Genomic DNA, 22,367 nt, shown 5'->3' on the forward strand with positions numbered 1-22,367 from the left:
GCGCAATCCATTTGAAGATAACCGGCATCACCTCTTTCAGTTTCTACTTCTAATTGTTTAAAGCTTTGATTTGATGATTTGTAACCAACGAATAAACGCATGCATTTAAAAGCGGCATCACATGTGAAAGCTTTATTTGAAACTAGAGTTGCTTTAACTTTGCGTTTAATATATGTGTCACCTAATTGATTCACATCATGAGCCGGATTTGTAATTCTTAAATGAGTTTGTTTATCATCAAAATATGGAGCATCAGAGTCATAGCATGAACTTTCAAGTTCTCTATAATATCTTCTACCGTCATTCTTTGCGAATATTTCATTTATCTTTTCGAATGAATGAAACACATTTCCATTAATCGGTTTAGTGTTTGGCACCAAATAGTTAGTCGTCATTTATTAATAAATAAAAAATCAAAATTAAAAGATGAAAATGAATTTTTAATTTTAATGAAATAATCAACTATGGCTGCAGGATTCTTTAAAAAATTATGGGATAAAGTAAAAAGAGGAGCGCATAAAGTTTGGGAAACAATGAAGAAAGGAGCAAATTGGATATTTAAGAATAAAGAAGCAATTAGTGACGTTGCTGAATCAATAACACCAAAAGCTGCCCCAATAAGAGAAATATTAAATAAAGGAGAAAAAGTTTATCAAAGACTTCAACCGATACTAAGATAAAAATAATATTTATTTATTTTTCCACTATTTACCTCCTATTTTATTAAGTATTCCTTCAGCAATTCCACCAATTGCGTTACCTGCTTGTGCTCCCATCGCTGGATTACCTGCTTTAGTACCTAATACTCCACCTATGATAGTTCCTGCCGTTTTCGCTACTGGTGCCAAAAAGTTTGCAACGGGTTTAATAATATTTTTATGAACCCAACCTGCAGCTTTCTTAATTCCATCCCATAATTTTTTAAAGAATCCCGCCGCCATTTCTGATTTAATATTAATTAAAAATTCATTTTCATCACTTATATTCTAATTTTTATTTAATGATAAATGAAACCGATTTTAAAAATAAATGAAACAGAGGAGGAAGAAATAAATGAAAGTGAAGATGTTCAACAAAAAATAAACGTTGTTAAACCAATTACTGAAATAAAAATTTTTTCATCTGTTGAAGAATTTAATGACTATTATGCTAATAATAAAAAATTATTTGAAGAATTGACAACGTGTAAATTGAATAAAATGTTTAAAGTTGATGGATTCAAAATTTCAAAAATAAAAGGAGTGGTTAGTTTGAAATCTATTCCTCAATCAAGAATCACCTCATTAATGAAAATAGATGATTTAACAAAAAGAATAGAAGAGATTGAAGAAAGAATGAATCAAATAATTGATTTCATAAATTCAAATAATCATTAATTTCTTAAAGTTCAATGTTGAACTCATTAAATTCTTTTTAAAGTTTATTTTTTAAAAAAATTATTTTTTATTTCATTATGTATGGGCTGAGTGTAAATGTCTTACAATTTTGAAAATTTTTTAAATCTTGATTTATTCAAAAACGTAAGAATAAAAACCGTCAGAATCATACATTTTTTACTTCATATGTTAAAAAAAATGATACAAAATCGTTCTATATTGTATGAATTCTTACGTTTACAAAAAAAGTCACACAACCCTTCCACATATACTACTAAGAATTTGATCAAATTCAATTTTCATATTCTAATTCTTTGCATCATATACATTCATTTCTTTCAAGTTTTCTGTATCGGACGCAAAAGATATGAAAAGGAGTTTAATATCAAATTATCGAAAACTTATTTTTGTTGTCTATATCATATTTTAATATAACTTTTATTAAAAATAACAAACAAAACTATTTAAACAATTCTAACACCTTTTGTATTGAACATTCCTCCTTTTCCTGCCTTTACGCCTAAACTTCTATGGAATTCATCACCATGCGCCCAGTTTTCGTTCCATATTGTGACATGTTTATCCCATGGAACGTAGCCGTAAACGTAAGTTGACCAAAGAATGAAACCAACGAAGCAGAGGAAGACAGCAAGGCAAGAAGCAGCTCCTAACAAGAACTTTGGAAGGAATAGTTCGATTGCAGCACCAAAAGAACATGCTCCAAGCATCAATGGAATTAAATAATGGTATAAATACATTGTTCGAGGAATTAAATAGAATGGGAAGTATGATACAGCCCATCCGAGTGTAAATCTTATAGCAATTAGCCATTTCTCTTTTGAAAATCCGAATAAAAGTGACACCACGCCGATAAATGCTAAGTAATACGAAAAAGCATTACCAATACAAGTAACGTCGTGGCCGTCTTTATTCCAGAAACCTACGAATATATCTGTAAGAAGTGGCCAGCCAATTGGTCGGCTTTGGAAAGGATGATACTCAGTAATTCCCATATTACCTCTATGCATTCTAATTGTAAGCACTATCGATCTGTAAACCACAGAATGACCTTTCACACGTTTACCCCATAAAATTAAATCACCGTCTTCTTTGTTTACTAACTGATCTTTCATATGAGGAGGAAGATACGGAGTTCCTTGCCCATTGAAAGGAGTGATTATGAAATGGATCGAAAATGCTGTTAAATATGTTGTAAGAGCAAGTCCTGCAAGTGTAACACCTCGAATAAATAATTCATAAATGTATTCATCATTAATTTCGTGATATTCGATGAGAAGTTCGACTATATGTATGATGCCGTTGAGAGCAGTAAGTCCCCATGCTGTGTTTTTGCATGTACAAGCTGCTCCTAACGTAATTCCTGCAAAAACTTGCCAAATACGGAAACGAGTTGTATAACGTTTGATTGATAATGAGTAGCTTAATACGCATAAGTGTAAAGCACAAAAGAAATGAAGCATTCCGTCACTTAAAATAAATCTGTGTTCGCAAGTCATTGATGTATCGAATAATATAATTGCTGCTGCAGCGACAGCTCCACAATGACCAAATGAAGCAAATCTAACTGTTAGATATATTAATGGAACGCACATTGCCGAAAAAAGTGGAGGAACAATGCGCACACATAGATAAGTTTCATCTGGATATGGATGGCCGTATTCTCCGCCGAATTCTATCTCTGCAGAATACTCAGCTAGATTAGATAACCAATACATAATCATTTTCCCAAGGGGGGGATGAATATCAAAGAAGAATTCCGAGCGAGTATACCAATTTGTGAAGTTTCCGAAGTGTACTTCGTCGAAAATAACATTAGGAGGGAACTGAATTTGCCAAAAATGAATTCCGTATGAGAGAATTGATAAGAAAAATATAATAAATACATCTGTATTGTCTAATTTGACTTCCTCAACTGGAGGAAGCTTTAGCTTCAAGTAGTTGACGTATTTCGTCAAATCCATTTCAGCTAAATATAAAAAAATGACAACTTATGCAAGAAAGTAGGAAAAGTCCATGAAATTCAATAATTTTCGAGCTACTCATGCATGAAAAGAGTACATTATTACAAAATAGATAAAGAAATGTAGATAAATCATGAATTTGATTACTCACTAACTAAAATTTCAATTTCTTATAGGTAAGCAATACATCAAACTGATTATACTTGGCTACAGAAAAGGTGTGAGTGATATTTTTTCTATAACAAGGAAATTACAGTAATAGATATCTTGAACAATAATTAATCATACTTACAAGATTCTGGCAGCTAGAACAATTCTTATTTATTTGAATATTTGCTCATTTTGTCTATTATAAGGTAATAGATGATAATCACAACAATTTTTGATTGAGAATTATGTTTGATGATGAATTTAGTAGGGATAACTAACAAAACTTTAATCTATTACGAATCTACTGCTAAAAGTAATATGCGCCCTTGTATTTGATAGTTCATGTTCCTCATAAAATGTATTCATTTCAATTTTCAAACAATACAATTTTCAGAACTGCGGGAATATTACGCAGTTCCTGATATTGAAGAATTGCTTCATAATATCAGAAAAATACAATAGAATTTTGAATCAAATATCGAAAAAGTGACGTTGAAAAATTATCAAATGCTTCTTTGCTTTTATGGTCTAGTTTCGGCCGCAACTATAGTTGATAACTCTGTAAACCACTTTACCTTTCAAAGTAGAGAAGTATGTTTAAGGAATTTTTACTGGTATCATGGCGTTGTCGAATTTAACGTTAATGAAAACGATAATGATATAACAGCATTAAAACTTACATGGAATAGTTCTGCAGGTGCAGGAACTACCCCAGCTGTAAATATGCAAACACAAAATCGTTATAGATATGGTCATTTCGAAACTAAAATGAGAACCCCTGATACATCTAGCGATCCAACTACAGGTGTCGTTTCATCATTTTTTACATATTGGAAACCAAAAGCCCAAGATGAAAATCATGATGGAGTTGAAGACGTTGCTGAGATTGATTTTGAGTTTCTTGCAGGAAATCCACATCAAATACATCTCACAGTACACGTTGGCAATAATTGGCCATACTTATCCAAAATTTACAGAGTTGTCGACCTTCAGAAAGGTTTAGTTACGAGAACAGAAGACATTTTTAAGAACGCAACACACGAGTACACAAAAGATATTCGAGAAAGATCTTTTCCAAAGACAATTCCAAAAATTGAAAGTTATTCAAGTGTAGACTATCATGTTTACGGCTTTGATTATTTTCCAAATCGTGTCGAATTTTGGGTAAAAATCAATTCACAGAAAATATTGTTATGGAACGTTACAGAAAAGATTCCATTTCTACCAATGCACATGTTTGCAAATCTGTGGTGGACGAATGACTGGTATCCAGATTATAAATCAAATATCGTAACCAAGCCAACAATCCCGATTCACGCTTGGTATAAATATTTCCAATATGTTCCATTATCTGTAGAAGAGAAGAAACAATTTGAACCAAAGGTAGAGACACCAGTTCTAGAAAGAACTCCAGAACCAACAGTAACAAATGAATCTCCATCTGAGTCTCACTCAACATCATTTAACAATTCAGAAGAATCTCAAAATGGAAATACTCCAACTCAAAATCCTAAACAAAGTAACTGGAAGAATACATTGCTTTATGGTATTCTTGCTGTTGTTCTCACTGCTTTTATTGCAGCAGTTATCTACGCTGTGTATTATTTCAAAACAGCACATGATGATAGTGATGACTCCAAAGAAAGTTTAGTGTAATTTCTTTTGTTTATATTAATAAGTAAAAAATTTAATCATGAAATTAATTTGGAAACTTCATATTCAATTAGCAAATATAGGGTGTCCAAAGGTGCGTTTAGCACAGCGCTCTATATGAGACTATTAAAGGAGATATATGCTGATTATAAATATATAATAAAAAATATGAATATATGTATATGATGAGTATGTTGTATTTTGGCGCCATGCCGGGATATAAAATGAATTTTGAGACAAGAGGCGGTTTCGCGGGAAATTTTGGCGGGATTTTTTTCATTTTTTTAATGAATCATAAAGAAAACATCCTCGCTCTTGCAAAAAAATGCAAAGACTGTAAAAAAATCTACGAGACATTGGTAAAATGCTTCGGTATGGATGCTCCTAGCTATTCCACTGTAACGTATCATGTTAGGATGTATCACTTCATGAACAAAAAGGCGCCCATCATAAAAATTGACAAAAAATCGCCGGATCAAAGAAAAATCAAAGCAATTCTTCAAGCGCTAGATGAAGACCCAAGAGCATCACTCAGAAGGATAGAGGAGATGACAAAGATACCACGTACAACAGTCAGTTATTATCTGCACAATTATTTGAACTACAAACTAGCGTATACACGTTGGGTTCCGCACAACCTTAATTCAGTTCAGAAAAAATCTAGAGTCCAATCTTCGAAAGAGCTCCTCTCTATATTGGGTGCGTATCAATCCAAGAAGTTTCGCTTTTTAGTAACAGGGGACGAGTCTTGGTTTCAATATGCAACAGAAGCCAAAATCATGTGGATCCCGAAGGATGAAAATCCGCAAACATTCCCGAAGAAAAAAATTGACACACCAATGATGATGTTGTCGGTTTTTTGGGGCGTGAATGGCATCATCGCAATTGATATTCTTCAAAAACCTAATACGATGAATGCTCAGTATCTAATTGACAATGTTCTTACTCAAATTATCAATTCTGATGAGTTTGAGAAATCCAAACAACAAAAACAAAAGTTTGCAATTCATTTTGATAATTCAAGAGTTCACAAAAGTCATAAGGTAATGAATTACTTGGTGGAAAACAATGTCAAAGTTGTTCCAAACCCAATTTATTCACCTGATATTGTACCCTCTGACTTTTATTTATTCGGCACGCTAAAAAAGAGAGCTGAAGGACGCGAATTCGCGAGTCCAGATGATCTTGAAAATTTTGTAAGAGAGCAATTTGAGCAATTTTCTCATGATGATTTAAAGCGTGTCTTTCAAGCCTGGATCGATCGCTGCGAACGCGTGATTGAATCCAATGGTGATTATATTTAAATAAACTTTATATATATGTAACTTGTTTATTTCTATTCGCAGTATTCAGGTTTGTGCTAAACACACCATTGGACACCCTATATCACCTTGAGGGAATAATTAGTTTGATTTAAAGTGAAGTGCCCTAAATGAAAATTCGACACCTTTTTTGCCTCCGTTATTAGCTGTGATCATTGAAAGTGTGTTATTATACAAGCATATTTGTTGCACTATATGAAAAAAGAAATGCGTTATATGAAAATATATTTTTACTAATTAAAAATGTAGTTCTCGAAATCATCGATGATAATAAAATCTCGAAACGGGGAATGATTGATATATGCACTACTTTTGGCTCTAAAACATTTCACATATATTTCAAATATTAGAGGTTAGATTATTAATAAAAATAAAGGAGTATTGTGGAAGTTGTTGTGGTGATTTGTTAAGGGATTAGAAACAGCATAAACTAAGCTTTCTAGAGGTCATGTTACAGCATAACTTTCATCGATATCAAGTATAACTATGTACATTATTAGGCTTTAGCAATATTAATTATTGCTTTGATGTTTAAATCACACAAAATAAATCGAAAGGAAGCATTCCAAAAATGAAGTTACATTTAAATTGGTGCTTGAAAATTAATGGACTTGAAATTGCTTGACTTTGTTGTATTGAAATATAATCAAGAACTTCAATCGTTGTTTTATCTGAGATTTTAGATGTTCCATCAAAATGAACTATCACTGATTGTTTACCGAAAAATGATTTACAAAAAGTTGATAAGATTGTATTACTAGTTATAAATAATTGACTTCTGTTTGGAAATGCATTTTGATAAGATATTTGAATTGTAAAATTTCCAGGAATATAAATGTTGATTAGATTGGATATATCTGAAAATGCATCATCACCAATAGTAATTGAATATGATGTGCAAAGGAATGCTATACTTTGCAGCTTTGGACAATGATGAAATGCCCATTTTTCAATTTCTGTTAAATTACTATTAATTGAAAGTGTAATTAATGATTTACAAACTGCGAAAGCAGATTCACGAATTCTTGTGACATATTTAGGAATTATGATTGATGTAAAATTGCAGTACAAAAATGTTTTTTCTTCAATACTCTTCAGACTCTCTGGGATTGTAAGAGTTGTTATGCTGTAACAGTATTCAAATGCACATTCACCTATTTTTGCAACATTTTTTGAGAGTGTAACTTGTTTTAAGTTCGTACAATAGCTAAACACATACGATCCTATTTCTGTTACTTTTTGTGGTATAGTTATATTTGTTATTTGACTGCAGGAATAAAATGCACGATAACCTATCTTTGTAATATTTTCTGGAAGTAAAAAATTAGGTACAGATGAGCAATATGTGAAAGTATTATCTTCTATCAAATTTAAATATCTCGGAACTGAAATAAATGATATATTTGAACACCCACTAAAAGCATATCTCCCAATTTTTTTAACAGTGTCTGGAATTGAAACGTTTTCGAGTGCTTTGCAATATTCAAATGCATTATCTCCAATCACATTCACACTTTCAGGAATTATTATACTTTCTAATGATTTACAATAAGCAAATGCAGAAGATTCGATTTCCAAAACTTTTTCAGGAATTGTTATATTTGTTAGTGATGAGCAATTATAAAATGCACCAATTCCTATTTTGATAATATTTTTTGACAATAATATACTTGATAATGAAGTACATGTATTAAAAGTATAAAGTTCAATGGATCTTACATTATCTGGAACTTCAAATTTTGATAATGATGTGCAATGTACAAATGCGCTATATCCGATTTCTTGAATACCACTATGAAGATGAATAACAGTGACATTTTTAACATTATAAAAACAATTAGCAGAAATATTTGTTACATAATGTGGGACGTTATATTCACCTGAAAATGTTGGAAGAACCTTAAATAATGTTGAATTATCAAAACCTGAGTATAATGATATCGAATCGCATTTAAAATATGGATTCAATGGATGTGTTGTTATTGCTCTTAAAGGACAATCATAAAATGAATTTGATTGGATTTTATTCAAATATTTTGGGATATAAATTGATGATAATCCAGTGGTTGCAAAACAATATTCATATAGTTCTTCAAGTTTTGATTCTGGAGATATGATTATAGATTCTAATATACAATTGTAAAATGCATTTTCACAAATAGTAACTACTGAATCTGGCAATTCAATTGACGATAAGTTTGTATTGCAAAAAAAGCAACGCTTTCCAATGCTTGATATATTTGGTGGAAGAATAACTGTTTTTAAGTATTTGCACCCATCAAAGACCGATGCATTCAATAAATTAAGTTTTTTGCATTCACTGAGATTTGCACTTTGAATTTTTGTGTAATGGAAACTATATTGATGTAATTGAATTTACGCAGGCCATAAATGCATAGTTGAATTCACCATAGCTATATATCTCTTGAATATTTGCAGGAATAATTACGTCTCCGGTAAGCTCTTTTGTACATCCAATGATCACTGGTTCATTTTCTCTATATATGAGATTGCATTCAGCATAAGAAACTAAATTAAAAAACAAGATCAAATAATAATTTCAATAATTTAATGTAATTTTATATGAAAATTTCTTTTCTTTTGAGGACAAACTAAACTTTATATAATAAACAATTAATTTATGGAATAAATAATGTTGAAATATATGAAAAATAAAATAAGATCGATTTTGACTCATTTTTATTATTAAATATGCTATTTAAAAAGGTTCTAACTTGATAATTGGTACATATAATCAGATTTATCTTTTGGAGTCATTCTTTGCAGGAATTACCTCCAAAAATTTGAAATCAAAAAGTGTCAATTCCGAAAGATCTGGTTAAATCGAAATATACAAACAAAACTTTATTATTACAAAACAAATTATAGAAAGGCTTGAAAGTTTTCCTCGCCTTTGTTATCATCAGCTGTATAGAAATCATTATTATGAATGATTTTGTACAAGAAAAATCCATATAAACCTATAATTATTATGAAAAACGCAGCAATAAATGCTAAAGATATCTTTGTAGCATATCTAACTTTTTCTCTTCTGAAAATTTGCTCTGGATAAAATATTTTCTTCTCTCTAAAATTCATATTCGGTGTCTGAGCAGGATAAATATATTCTGGTGTTCTAGGAACGAATTTTGGATACATCTTTATTGTAAAACCTTCTGGAAGAGGTATTGCTGAAGGTTGTGGAGTTGGTATTCCTATTTCAGCAGCAAAACAGATATTTGTTCTATTCGGACGCATTCCTTTGAAAAATACTGATTCATTCAGCGAATAAAACGTTATAGAAGTCCCTGGAGAAAATGCTTCATGAGAGACAGAAATATTATTATTTCCGCAATAAAAGAAATGGAGATCATATGCTCCATAGAAGCTTTGTGCTCTTATAATTTTTGCTACAGGACTTAAATAAATTCTTCTAAGATTTGGGCATGCATAAAAAGCACTTTCTGTTATAATGATAATATTGGAAGTTCTCATATCAATCATTTCCAAATTATCCATATCTGAAAAGCATTTCATACTAATAATAGTAATATATTGTCCTAATATAATTGTTTTTGGATATTGAAGCTTGTAAAAAGAATTAGTTCCAAATTCATACGTGGAAAAGTTTGTCAAATCAAGTTCAAACTTTCTTTTTTGTCCTGGCTGAAGATGATGTCCAAATCTTTCTAAATTTATGCATCCATAGAAAACCTCGTTTCTTAGTCCCTTGCAAAACTCATATTGAACATCTCTAAGGCTTGTACATCCTTTGCAACATTGATAATAAAATGTCACGTTTTTGAAAAAATACAAACTTTCAAGAGCAGTACAATCTTCTAAAGAACTCGATCCGAAGTCAATATTCAGATTAGGGAATGTTATATTTGCTAATGATTTGCAGCTATAAAATAATTTCGAACCCATTCCTCCTGTTTTTACCCTGGAAAGATCAGCAAATTTCAAATTTCTACATTCAGAAAAAGCATAATCAAGAATAAGAGTCAAATTCGGGCCAAAATAAAATTCTTCGATTTGACTACTTGAAAAACAGCTTGTTCCAATAACTCTAAGGGAACTAGAGAGATTCACAAAGCGTACTCCTGATCTATAGAATGCTTTCGATCCAACATCGACGATTCTGGCATGAGAAGCATTAAAATTTTTCAATCTTGTTAAAAAATTAAAGGCTTCATCACCAATATATGACAAAGTCGATGGAATAGTGATATATTCAAGTGACGTTCTGCTGAAACATCTACTTCCTATCGAAGTTACGCCTTCTAATAAAACAATTGAAGATAATCTTAAAGAATCTTGAAAGCAACTTTCAGGAAGAGTCTCTGAGTTAATTTCTGCTATTGGAGTAGATGTTTGCATTTGGTAAAATGCTTTTTTCTCTAGTTTTGCGCCATTTGTAATCTTTAAATTTGAAATTTGCGTTTTCGTTAAGCAGCATGAACAATACAGCATAATATTGCTGAAATTAACTTCAATACTATGTAAAGAAGTGCAATAATAGAACAAATTAGTTGAAAATTTTGTGATATTAACTTCATTAAGGTTAATTGTATTTAACGATGTACAATATTCAAATGCGTGATCTGCGTTATTCATATCAACGCCATTTGGAAAGTTTACTTTCTTTAATAATTTGCATTTATAAAATGCATATGGCGGTATTGAAATAAGTGTTTGTGGAAGATAGATTTTTTCCATCTTGTAAGAATCTGAATACACACCTGTGATTAAAGTCTTAATTTTAATATGTGATATATTTGAAACGCGAATGAATGAGTTTGAACCGAGAAAGCATTGCAGCTCTGTGATTGTAGATGGAAATTTAATTTCGATAAATGCTGTTTTGTTTAAAGCTGATTTTTTTATTGAAGTTAGTGCAATTTCTGCGTTATTAAATATGAATTTTTCTGGTAATTCAAGTATTCTGTCTTCCCCTATTATATTACGCTCCGAGATTAGTTCGGTTAATTCGCATGAAGATTCATCTTTACCAAATATTGACATTTTCATAAAATCAAGTCCAATCTCTTTAAGACTAAAAGTATATGGTGCATTTACTTTATAGTTATCGGCAATACGAAGTGCTATAAAATAAATACACCCAACCATAATTAAATTTAAAAAAATTTTATATGTCCAAAATTAAGGTCGTTTTCTATTTTGATCAACATTCTATATTTTTAAACAATAGCAGCTTATTTCTCTCAGTTCATAAAGTTTGCCACAAAATTAGTTAAAAAATTGATTTTAAACTGTAATACCCCGCATTATACGTAAACAATGCAATGGAAATGGAAAATCTCTTAAAAAGATCCAATTTATACAATTCTTAGTATGCTATGTTTAGTCAGCATTAATGATACATTTGAATTGAAAATTTTGAATACTTTCTCAATTTTTTATGAAATATGTTTTGATCAGATACAGAAGCACCCTAAGTTATTCAGTTTCATTTGTAAGAGCCATTGCTGTGTATAGTAATACTTGATAGACAAAAAGCTTCAAGTACTAATTCCGAAATATTTCTTTTTGATATTTATCTGAATTGTCACTTTTTATAATTTCATTTATGGATAAAAAATACGCACACTATGGGATCGTTTGCATCCTTTCAATTATAACATTTTTAAATTTTGTGGCAGCTTTCACATTATCATGTATTATTTCCTACTATCCATTCATCTTAACAAAATATAAATCTCTCGTTTCTTTATTGGGAAAATCTTCAATGGCAATTACTCAAGCTTGCACAGTACTTATAGTTTTATCATTATCAGTCGTTTTAATTTTTTACTTTTTCAAACTTCCAATTTATTTTCTCATATTGAATCCTATTTTTCAAATAATTTCTATAGCTCTTTGCTTCAAAATTTTGTCCATTTTCAACACCTCAAAATCCCAGCAAATAATCGACGATTTTATTACTAAATTTCATTCATTAGAACACATCAGCGCTTTTATGATAAAAAACGAATGTTTCAATACATCTCTTGACCGTGATTGTGAAAACAGTTATATTGGCCTTCAATGCTGCGATTCAAAAATCGAACAAATAATTAATTCGAGATTTGACTATGTATATAAGAGAATGAAAACATGGACATATTTGTTTTTGGTTTCGTTCATTCTCCTCGTAATTGTCGCAATCGGGTCTTATTTCTACTTGAAACGTAATAAAAACGAAGAAAATGAGGACCAAAAATAAAAATACATCCTCCAGACTAAGCTTTACTTAATAATTCAATTCAGAATTTCAATAATAATTTTCACTTTCAATTATTATAATTCCTTGGTTCGAAAATACAAAATTTCATGTAGGACGTATTAATTTTACTATTATTATTCATTTTAACATTATTTTATGAAATATTTTATTTTTATTTTTTACTTTTTTTTGTTATGAATAAATTCACTTATTATTAAGATTATATGCAATTGTTTTTAACTTTCCCTTCCTACAAACAATATAGGTTTATCTATGATTTTTCATTTTACAAGATTCATTCATGAATTCACAAAAGAATACTTTGGGAACAAGACGTTGTGGATGTAATGTGGATGATATAGACTTGCATCATAACGAAATAGTCGAAATTCCGAAATTTGGCTCATCAAAATTCAATATAACTTTCATTTTCCCTGTTCAATTATAATGTTTTTGTATAAGAATTATAATTTTAGTATTGTTTTTGAATATAAATTTCAAAACGTCATTTTGTAAATTTAAAGAAATAGTGCTTCAAAAAGTGACACGGATGACTGATAAATTCGAGCCAGGTTCAATTCGTTCAGTCAGAATGGTCAATTTCATGAAGCATTCCAATCTGTGCATAGAGCTTAAACCACATGTTAACTTTATCACAGGTAGAAATGGTTCTGGAAAATCATCAATTTTAGTTGCTCTTTCTGTTGGTCTTGGATGCAATTCAAGAGTTTCAGGAAGAGGTAATAAGCTTGAAGAATTGATTAAAGATGGCCAGAACAAAGCAATTATCACAATTACAATTCAAAATGGCCCGGATGGCTATAATTATGAGACCTACGGCAATACCATTACAGTCATAAGATCAATCACCAGAACAACAAGCCATTTTGAAATCGAAGGATTCAAGAAAAATCAAAGTACGAGCATTCGTGAAGAATTAGAGCGTATTCGATCATTTTTCAACATTCAAATTGATAACCCATGTTCTATCATGCACCAAGATACTGCTCGTGAGTTCATTGCTTCATCATCTCCAACAAGAAAATACGAACTTTTCATGAAAGGAACTTTGCTTTCTCATCTCATAGAAGAGATCAAAAACATCAAAGTAAACATTGAGAAGGTCGAATCCCAGAAACTCCAACGCCTTGAAGAAAAAACAGAACTTGACAGAGAATTCGAAAAGCAAGAAAGGAAATACCAGATCGTTAAGGAAGCCGATGGCATTCATCAGCGCATACATGATCTTGAAGATGAACTCGTCTGGTCCCACTACAGAGTCGCTTATCAAGCTGTACAAGATGTACAAACAAAGATCGACGATATCAAGCAGAAAATTCAAGAGAAAGATGTTGTAATTGAAGAGAAGCGTCGCAAGAAAGAAGAAGCTCAAAAACTCTACGATGAAAATAAAAAAGAATATGATGAGAATATGGCTAAAATCCAAGAAATCAGGAATAAAATTCAGCAATTAGGTACTCGATTAGCACCAATTAAAGCAGAATTACATCAGCAGAAGTCTCAATTAACTCATCGCCAAAATTCCGTACAAATGATCGAAAAAGACTTACAGCGCAAGGGTTCAGATCTTGCAAGGATGGAAGCCCAGCGCGAACGAGAGCTCCAAGATGCTCAAAACCGTCGTAAAAAGTTTATCGAACAAAGACAAACGGAATTACAGAACATTGAAGTCCAATTACCAAGCCTCGATAGCGAAATCGACAGCTTATCCGCTCAAATCAGCAGTCTCTCCAACCAGGAAGCCCAAGCCGGAGCTGCATGCAGAGAATACGAATCCAGGCTCAACAACGTCAAAGGAAAACTTGAAGTTCTTAAGAAAGCATCCTCTTCTGATGACAAATCCAGCAATGTTGATAATTCAAATCGTTATGATTTCAAGCCATTTGGTCCTTTGTCGAATTACATACATATGAAAGACAACATGAGCAAATGGGCACTTGCTGCACAACATATCGTCGGAAAAGCCTTGGATGTTTACGTTGTTCACTCCAGAAACGATGAACAACAGTTCAGAAGAACAAATCCAACTGCAACGATCATTCAATCCAGTTTTACAAATCCTAGATACGACATTGGCAACCCCAGACCTCCTTGTGATGGTGCACAGCGTATTATCGATGTTCTTTCATTCAAAGACGAAGAAATACAAGGCGTTGTCAACAGAACAAGAACAAAATCTCACACAGGAGACATAATTTACAATGTTTTGATTGATATCTATTCAGCGGACAGGACATGGTGTATTGAAGATGAAAGGATGGCGAAAGAAGCAGCGTACAGTGGCCGTGTTCCTTCAACAATCACAACAAGCGGTGTACAATTCAAGATACAAAGTGGTTTCGAAGTAATGTTGGGTGCCAAAAACATGCAAATAAGAATTGGTGAAGACACATCCGCCAGAATGATACAGTTACAAAAGGAATTTGATGCTATTTCGCAGAAGAGAAATGAAGCAAACAGAGCAGCTGCTGACATCAAAAGACAAACAACGGATTTGAGAAACAGAAGATCAAATCTTGATAAACAGAAATCACAATTAACTGTGAGAATAAACAGAATCAGAGCTGAATTGGCCAATCCTCCTAATGATGGAAGTGATATCGATGATAGAATCAGTAATTTACAGGACACAATTGCTGATTTAAGAACAAAAATCGAAGAAGAAAAAAGAGATATTCCTCAATTAGAAACAAGAATTGAATCATTGAACAGAGACAAAAAAGCTCTCCAAGAAGAAATTAATGATATCAATGACCAGTTAAAGACACAATCAACTGATAAAAGTAATACAGATAACTTATACAGAGCCATCAAAACTGCTGAAAGAGATTTCGATAATGAACAAAGAGAAAAAGACTCTTTGACATCCCGTTTGACACAACAAGAAAACGAGTTCAGAAAGGCAGATGCAGAAGCTAAATCTGTATACGAGAAAGCCATGAAACACTCACCAGAACGCGAGCAACAATTTAAGAATAACACAAGACCACCTGGCCAACTTTCAAATCTCTTGAAACAGGAAAGAGAAAAATACGAAGAAGCACAAAAAGTCAATGGTTTGGACTTCAACCAAGTTAGACATCAATACGAGAAGATGAAGAGAGAAGTACAAAATGCAGAGACTTATTTGAATGATTTGGCTGAATTCATTGACCATTCAGAAGAAGCTTTGAAGATGAGAGAAAAGAAGTTAGAAGAAATGAAACATTCTATAACAAGAAGAACGAAAATTTCGTTCATGCAATACCAATCTAAAAGAAAATACACAGGAAAGATTAAGTTTGACCATGAACAACATATCATTAATATCGCTGTCAAACAAAAAGCTGATTCTGAATTTACTGATGTTTCTAATTTGTCTGGAGGTGAAAAGAGTTTCTGTTTGGTTTCTTTGCTTCTTTCTCTTTGGGATGTCATGGAATGTCCTTTCTATTGTGTCGATGAATTCGATGTTTTCATGGACCAAGTAAATAGACAGGCTGCTACTTCTTTGTTGGTTCAAGGTGCTCAATCAATGAGTACAAGACAGTTCATTTTCTTGACTCCTCTTTCTTTGGATCACTTGAAGAATGCTGGCGAAGATGTCGCTATTTTCGAAGTTGCTTCTACAGATCCTACTCAGTAATTTATATTTTTTTATTATAGATCTATTTTTATTTGAATTTTTTTTAAATATTAGATATTAAGGGTGCACACGAGAGGATCATGTAAACTTCAGAATTTAGAACCTTATTTTAGGCATTATCTTGGCTACCTATTTAGGCTCGAAAAGCAAAAAATATCAAAAAATACAACTTGACTCCATTATGACCCTTTCATGGAGGTAGTTTTTATCCGCTAGTATTTTCCCTTTGAATCTCTTTACAATTCGAAATCAAATTCAAATCTCAGTAGAAGAAAGGAAGAATCGACTTACTACGATTGTAATACGAATAAATACATATATTTAATTATTTTTATTTACATAATAATTGTTTGAAGCTCATATTCCATCAAATTTTTAAATAAAAACATTAAAATGTTGAAAATGTTCATATATTTTAATAGGGTTTTGGCACTTTATTGAGGAATTACTACATACATAGTCGAACTGAACTTGATATTTTGAAATTTAAATTATTTATCAAAATTAAAATTTAACTTGAAATTTATAATTATTTAGTCATATTTTGCATAATTCTAAGTAGATTTTGTAAAAAATCAAGAAAGAAAAATTTTAACGTGCTTTATTTTTTCTTTTTTATAATAATACATATTATTATATAATTAACATATTCATAATGTTTCACCCTTTCAAAAATATAATCCTCCTCCTCTCAAATAAACGTACATACAGGTGGCCTCTTTTTTCAAAAAATTAAAATTTGAAATTTTGGGCTCAAATATTAGAGATTTTTTCAACCTTCAACTAGGGCTGTACAAAATCGAGAAAAACATTGCCGTGCGGTAATATAAGGTCAAAAAAATCGCGCCTCGGTGGCTCCGCCGCCTCGGCACTATTAAGTGCGCATTATATTTAATATGTCCTTCTTTTTTTTTCTTTTTTCTTCTTCTTCTTTTCCTTTCCTTCTTCCTCTCCTTCCTCTTCTTTCCTTCTCCTTCTCTTTTTACAACAACGTCGAAGATCTTCGAATTTGATTGTTGGAAAAGCATCTATTTCAGATAAAGGATGCCTTTCTCACAGTCAACATACGAGAGTCCTGGCCGAAACGTTCTCAAAAAGCCTGAGATGGTAATTCTCTGATCACTCATAGCTGGGCAGGTAGTCATTGCTGACAATACCTGTCTTTATGCATGCACGCTTTCATGTATATGGGTTTACACTATCAATTCGCAAAGTTGTTCCGAATTCTTCCAAAATGGAAGGACCCGAAACAACTTTGCTTGTTAACGATACAGACGCATTACTTTGCATTGATACTGTGCTGAGTTGTGTAGAAAGTTTGATTAGAGTTGTTTTGTTCTGGTATCTCTCATCTTCTGATGAGAGAAATCAAAGCAACACAACTCTAATGAGTTTGTTTTCACTCATTTGTATGTAGGTTTTTAGTTCGATTGGAGCTGCTTCATAATGAGATCTCTCATCAATTGATGAGGGAGATCATAACAAAGCAGCTCTAATGTATATGCTCGTATTAACCGGGTTGTAATGCGTTGTAACGTCAGCTTGTAGTTCGTTTGGGGCCACTTCACATTGAGATGAGAAGAAATGATTAAAGGACTCTGAAAGGCTTTGGCCGTTGATGTTGTAATCGCATTACTTGGAACTAGCTGGATGCTAAGCTGTGTAGAATGTTCGATTAGAGCTGTTTTGATATGATTTTTCTCATCATAAGATTGGAGGAATCATAGCAAAACAACTCTAATGGGTTTACCATCATCTACTTGTATGTAGATGTTTGGGAAATTGTCTTGTTAATCGATTTTCGAGATGACTTTCAAATGCTATAATCAAATGACAAACAAGTCTAAGATTTCTCGACAATACATCAAATCATGATGTTTGTAAGTGCGATGAGATTAGAGTTTTTGAAGGAATGACAAGAGAAGTAGGGAAGCTCGGCATTCGCCGAGCAAATTAAAAATTAACGTATGGATTAAATTTTAAGAGGAATTCAATTTTAATTACGGGTTGTTCAAATATTGATTAATATAAATTTATTAATAAGAATAAACAATTTTTGTTTTTGAATTTATTCAATTTATAGCTTTACATATAGTTTCAAAATTGTACAACTATGATTATTTCAACAAAAAATATCTTACTTTTTCACTTCACTTTCACCCCCACTTTTTCCGTAATTCAAATTTCAACATTATGTTTTTAATTCCTTATAGTATTTTTAACATAATTAATCAAATAATAATTGGAAGTTCTGAACTCACTTTTTCCGTAATTCAAAATCAAAAATATGAATAATATATCTATTTATTATATACTAATGCTATTTTCAACTAGAAGTGAGGTACGGTAATCTTACGGATTCCCGTAACTCAATTTTACGGAAAAAGTGCAGTAAACTACTCAATTTACGGAAAAAGTGTCGTAAACTATTGATGTGGCGGTAAAATCACGGTAATTCACGGAAAGCTATATGCGAAAATTTGAAATTATACAAAATCGAGCGAAACACTTTTAAATAGGTTGTTCTCGCATTTAAAATACTATTCCCAGATTTATTGTCGTCAGAATATTTCCAAATTTTTGCCGATTTACAAAAAATGATTTACAAAGCATATTTTTTAATCTAAAAAATTCCTAAAAAAGGAACCGGTGTGCGGAAACCTCGGTAAATTACCGCGGTTCCCGTTGGGACTGCCATACCTTCAACGATATATGTTGTCTATATCAGACCTCCTTTCTTTTTGATACTTAACATTGTTCCTAAATCTTAGCCGTTAAGGCTGTTCTGAAAATATTTTTTTTTCGAAAAAATTCGAAAAAATTCTTAAAATTCAAAACTCCCTTAATTCCTGAGGATTTTGGAAAAAAGTTTTTACATGAACATGTGTATATTATATGAAGTATATTGATAAGGTAAAAATCAAATTTTATTGCATATTCATCGAGAAAATAAACTAACGAATCCCTCAAAATTGAGAGGGTAATCCCCCTCCTCTCAAATAAACGTACATACAGGTGCACCCTTAATAAACATAATATATAAATATATATGTGATAATAAATTCAATATGCGGGATAATAAAATTTTGAATCTGACTGGAGTTTATCATGATTGCTTGTTGCACTGTTTATAATAAAAATATATCAAAACAATAGCTGGCTAACTTTTTTTTTCTTATTGATATTAAAATATCACAATGAGTTTTCCATATTTTAATATTCTATTTTAAATACATAGTGTTATCATACATTAATAGTTATAGCTGAATCGCAATATAATGTGTTGCACAATCATCTATAAATGAAAATATATCAGTAACTTTTTTGACAGGTTTATAAATTAAAAATATGTTGTAAAATATTTAAGTCAAATATTTTACAACAGACTAGAAGCATAAAATTCTAATTGAATATTATGTCATACGAGTTTAAATTGAATAGAATATTATAAAATGTAAATGCCAATACCAAGAACAAATCAGGTAAAACTCCTCTTAACATTGCAGCTAAGAATAATAAGGAAATCATTGAAAATCTCATGCCGCATGAGGCGCAAATCAATTTGAATGATAAAGACAGTTTAATAATAATAAATTAATCATTGAGTTGTTACTCAAACGCGTCTCAAGTTCAATATTAATATTAATTCTTACAAGGAGCAGAAATCAATAACCATGATGATAATGAGAAGGGTAAAAAAGCTATCGTAATTATGCTTCTTTACTGATTATATTAAATCTATTGCATTTATTGAATTTGTAATCAATAAAACTTAATCCATTGGTAGGCTCTGGGAAATGTTGATTGACAATGTAATAATAAGCGACGTCAATTGCTCTCATAAATTGATTCTGATCTATATTTCCTTTAGTGCAAAATCTTTGGTATTCTTTGTTAAATATAACAATCATTTTAATTCCGATTGCTGGAAGAGTTCCAAACATTGGTAAATCCCACATTTCATTATTTATATCCAAAACTAAAGAATCTTTTTCCATAAAAATGCATTTTAACATATTACTTCCATTTGGATAAACTAAAACCTTAAATTGCGAAAATAGTTTTCCATATGTCAACAAACTTCCTTGTTTATCTATTTCATATTCCCATTTGATATCAGGGTATCTTGAAACTGTCAAATTATATAAATGCTGTAGATTCGATACAACTCGACTATTATATCTGTTCATAAAAACATACCTTGTCGGTTTTATTTTTTTTAAATTGAGTTTCTCACGTAATATGCAACTTAATTTTCTTGCACTCTCTCCAAAATGGGAATTGTGTGGTCGTGGATGGGTTGGAATTAAAACTTGGCTACAGTATGCCCATGTCCCTTCTTTCAGACAATAAACTTTATTTCTATAGCCAAAAATTGTCATATAATCATATCCGAATATTGTATAGTCTGGTAATATAATTGTTGCATATTTAAGTACTTCATCTGGTGTCATTATGAACGGAAACATATAGTCATGAGTGAAATGGCCAAATGAAATTTTAGAATGTCTATGGCCGAATATAACTGCTATGTTTATATATTTTACAACTTTTCCCTCATAATATTGATTAAGCCAAAAAGGACCAGTACAAAAGTGAGGATCAATGATATGTGTACCATTAAATATACAGCTATTTCCATTGACAAAAACATTTTTGTATAGTGTATATCTTGCAGTAAAATTACTCCAAAAATCAACCATAGCATGTTCGCCAAAACGAGGAGGATAGTTATGATCGCCTCTAGGATGAGATATGTCATAATCAAATGTATCTTCAGCTAAATCAAACCAAAAGACCATATTTTTTCGTCGATCCTGTAAAGTTGTGTTAAAATTGTATTGTGTTATTATATTTACATCACCTTCATTATCAACTACTGGATAGTTTCCCCAAATTGTTTTAGGAAAAATTAAAATACTTTCGAAATAGACCTGAGGAATAATAGTGTCAAATGGTGATGAATGTAGAGTGTATTTAAATGAAAGAATTATAAATAAAAGTAGTATTAAAATTAAAGGTGGCAACTTTACAATTTTTTAGGCTTCTATCCGATGTGAACTGATTCTCTCAATTTTTTCTTTAAGAGAAAGGGACAGACTAGCCCATTGTCACTTTTTAATTTAGCAAATGAACGCTTATGGAGTGGAGTTTTTGGGTAAATCTGATTTGCTTATAAATGAAATAAAATCAAAAGAAACCATATTGGCATTATATTATGCAAAAATAAATGATCTTACTTAGTACTTTTAAAGTTAATTTCAGAAAAAATTTGACACAATGGTATCCGGCACATACAAGTGGTGTACAACCAAAATATAAGTTGGTTTAAACATATATTGCTATATCTCATGATCTTACTTAGTACTTTTAAAGTTAATTTCAGAAAAAATTTGACACAATGGTATCCGGCACATACAAGTGGTGTACAACCAAAATTTCATATCCCTAGTTTTACATTTATGTTTAGTTTTATTTCACCTAATTTTCAAAGATCATAATTGAATTAGATGGCCAAGCTATTCAAAACACGACCAAGCTTATCAAAATAAGACCAATATATTCAAAATTCTTTATTCTTTCAAATCATTTCATTTTAATGCAGATCCAAGATCACGAACTCACATATATCGAGTTGCTTAAGTATGGAGTGTAACAAGAAATCCAAGCAGGTTGTAGTTATTCATATAAAACTAGGAAAGAAAGAAATCAAATCCAATTTAATTGTAAGTGGCCGAATTGTCCATGTCGCTTCCTTGTTGATACACTTCCCGATGACAAGTACCACATACGAAAATGTATTAACACCCACAATCATTCTGCCCCTTTTCCAAACAAATCACAACAAATTACATCATATTTTTATAGATCTTATTTAACAAGATATTTTGAATCAAATCAAGACCGTGTTTACGCACAATTAAGGTGTTTCAAAGATCTTAATATCCCATTTGATAGTGAGATCATTCCGGAAATGTTTCAACAATCTACAGATGCTTTAAAAAAGTTTTC

The 22,367-nt window shown here is 31.3% G+C and overlaps 7 protein-coding genes across 7 annotated transcripts, besides 9 other annotated features; 4 read left to right on the top strand and 3 right to left on the bottom strand.

Moving 5' to 3' along the window:
• Positions 1–464: 464 nt before the first annotated feature.
• Positions 465–680, top strand: TVAGG3_0177230 (uncharacterized protein; the record flags this gene model as incomplete). The annotated part of the gene is made up of 1 exon (XM_001304714.1): positions 465–680. One exon carries the CDS (start codon positions 465–467, stop codon positions 678–680), a length of 216 nt encoding a protein of 71 aa, XP_001304715.1.
• A 1,120-nt stretch (positions 681–1,800) lies between these two features.
• Positions 1,801–3,378, bottom strand: TVAGG3_0177240 (dolichyl-phosphate-mannose-protein mannosyltransferase protein; the record flags this gene model as incomplete). Its single annotated transcript, XM_001304715.2, has 1 exon — positions 1,841–3,358. The coding sequence occupies one exon, from the start codon at positions 3,356–3,358 to the stop codon at positions 1,841–1,843; it is 1,518 nt and encodes a 505-aa protein (XP_001304716.1).
• Positions 3,379–4,015: 637 nt separating this feature from the next.
• Positions 4,016–5,206, top strand: TVAGG3_0177250 (glycosyl hydrolase; the record flags this gene model as incomplete). The annotated part of the gene is made up of 1 exon (XM_001304716.1): positions 4,016–5,164. One exon carries the CDS (start codon positions 4,016–4,018, stop codon positions 5,162–5,164), a length of 1,149 nt encoding a protein of 382 aa, XP_001304717.1.
• A 35-nt stretch (positions 5,207–5,241) lies between these two features.
• Positions 5,242–5,269: a terminal%2Cinverted (terminal inverted repeat of Mariner transposon ID:TVAGG3_0177260).
• Positions 5,242–6,545: a mobile genetic element.
• TVAGG3_0177270 (Mariner transposase) lies at positions 5,338–6,465 on the top strand (the record flags this gene model as incomplete). The annotated part of the gene is made up of 1 exon (XM_051225505.1): positions 5,338–6,465. One exon carries the CDS (start codon positions 5,338–5,340, stop codon positions 6,463–6,465), a length of 1,128 nt encoding a protein of 375 aa, XP_051110491.1.
• Positions 6,518–6,545: a terminal%2Cinverted (terminal inverted repeat of Mariner transposon ID:TVAGG3_0177260).
• A 2,622-nt stretch (positions 6,546–9,167) lies between these two features.
• On the bottom strand, positions 9,168–11,613 carry TVAGG3_0177280 (ribonuclease inhibitor domain-containing protein; the record flags this gene model as incomplete). Its single annotated transcript, XM_001304717.1, has 1 exon — positions 9,367–11,613. The coding sequence occupies one exon, from the start codon at positions 11,611–11,613 to the stop codon at positions 9,367–9,369; it is 2,247 nt and encodes a 748-aa protein (XP_001304718.1).
• A 1,646-nt stretch (positions 11,614–13,259) lies between these two features.
• Positions 13,260–16,355, top strand: TVAGG3_0177290 (Rad18/SMC6-like protein; the record flags this gene model as incomplete). Its single annotated transcript, XM_001304718.1, has 1 exon — positions 13,260–16,355. One exon carries the CDS (start codon positions 13,260–13,262, stop codon positions 16,353–16,355), a length of 3,096 nt encoding a protein of 1,031 aa, XP_001304719.1.
• Positions 16,356–16,417: 62 nt separating this feature from the next.
• Positions 16,418–17,069: a mobile genetic element.
• Positions 17,070–17,139: 70 nt separating this feature from the next.
• Positions 17,140–19,054: a mobile genetic element.
• Positions 17,672–17,931: a mobile genetic element.
• Positions 18,262–18,335: a mobile genetic element.
• Positions 19,055–20,065: 1,011 nt separating the features above from the next.
• On the bottom strand, positions 20,066–21,157 carry TVAGG3_0177340 (glycosyltransferase family; the record flags this gene model as incomplete). The annotated part of the gene is made up of 1 exon (XM_001304719.1): positions 20,066–21,157. One exon carries the CDS (start codon positions 21,155–21,157, stop codon positions 20,066–20,068), a length of 1,092 nt encoding a protein of 363 aa, XP_001304720.1.
• A 284-nt stretch (positions 21,158–21,441) lies between these two features.
• Positions 21,442–21,479: a terminal%2Cinverted (terminal inverted repeat of MuDR-5_TvMULE4 transposon ID:TVAGG3_0177350).
• Positions 21,442–22,367: part of a mobile genetic element that runs on past the window's edge.

This window comes from Trichomonas vaginalis, chromosome IV, assembly GCF_026262505.1.
Source record: "Trichomonas vaginalis G3 chromosome IV, whole genome shotgun sequence".
NCBI lineage: Eukaryota > Parabasalia > Trichomonadida > Trichomonadidae > Trichomonas > Trichomonas vaginalis.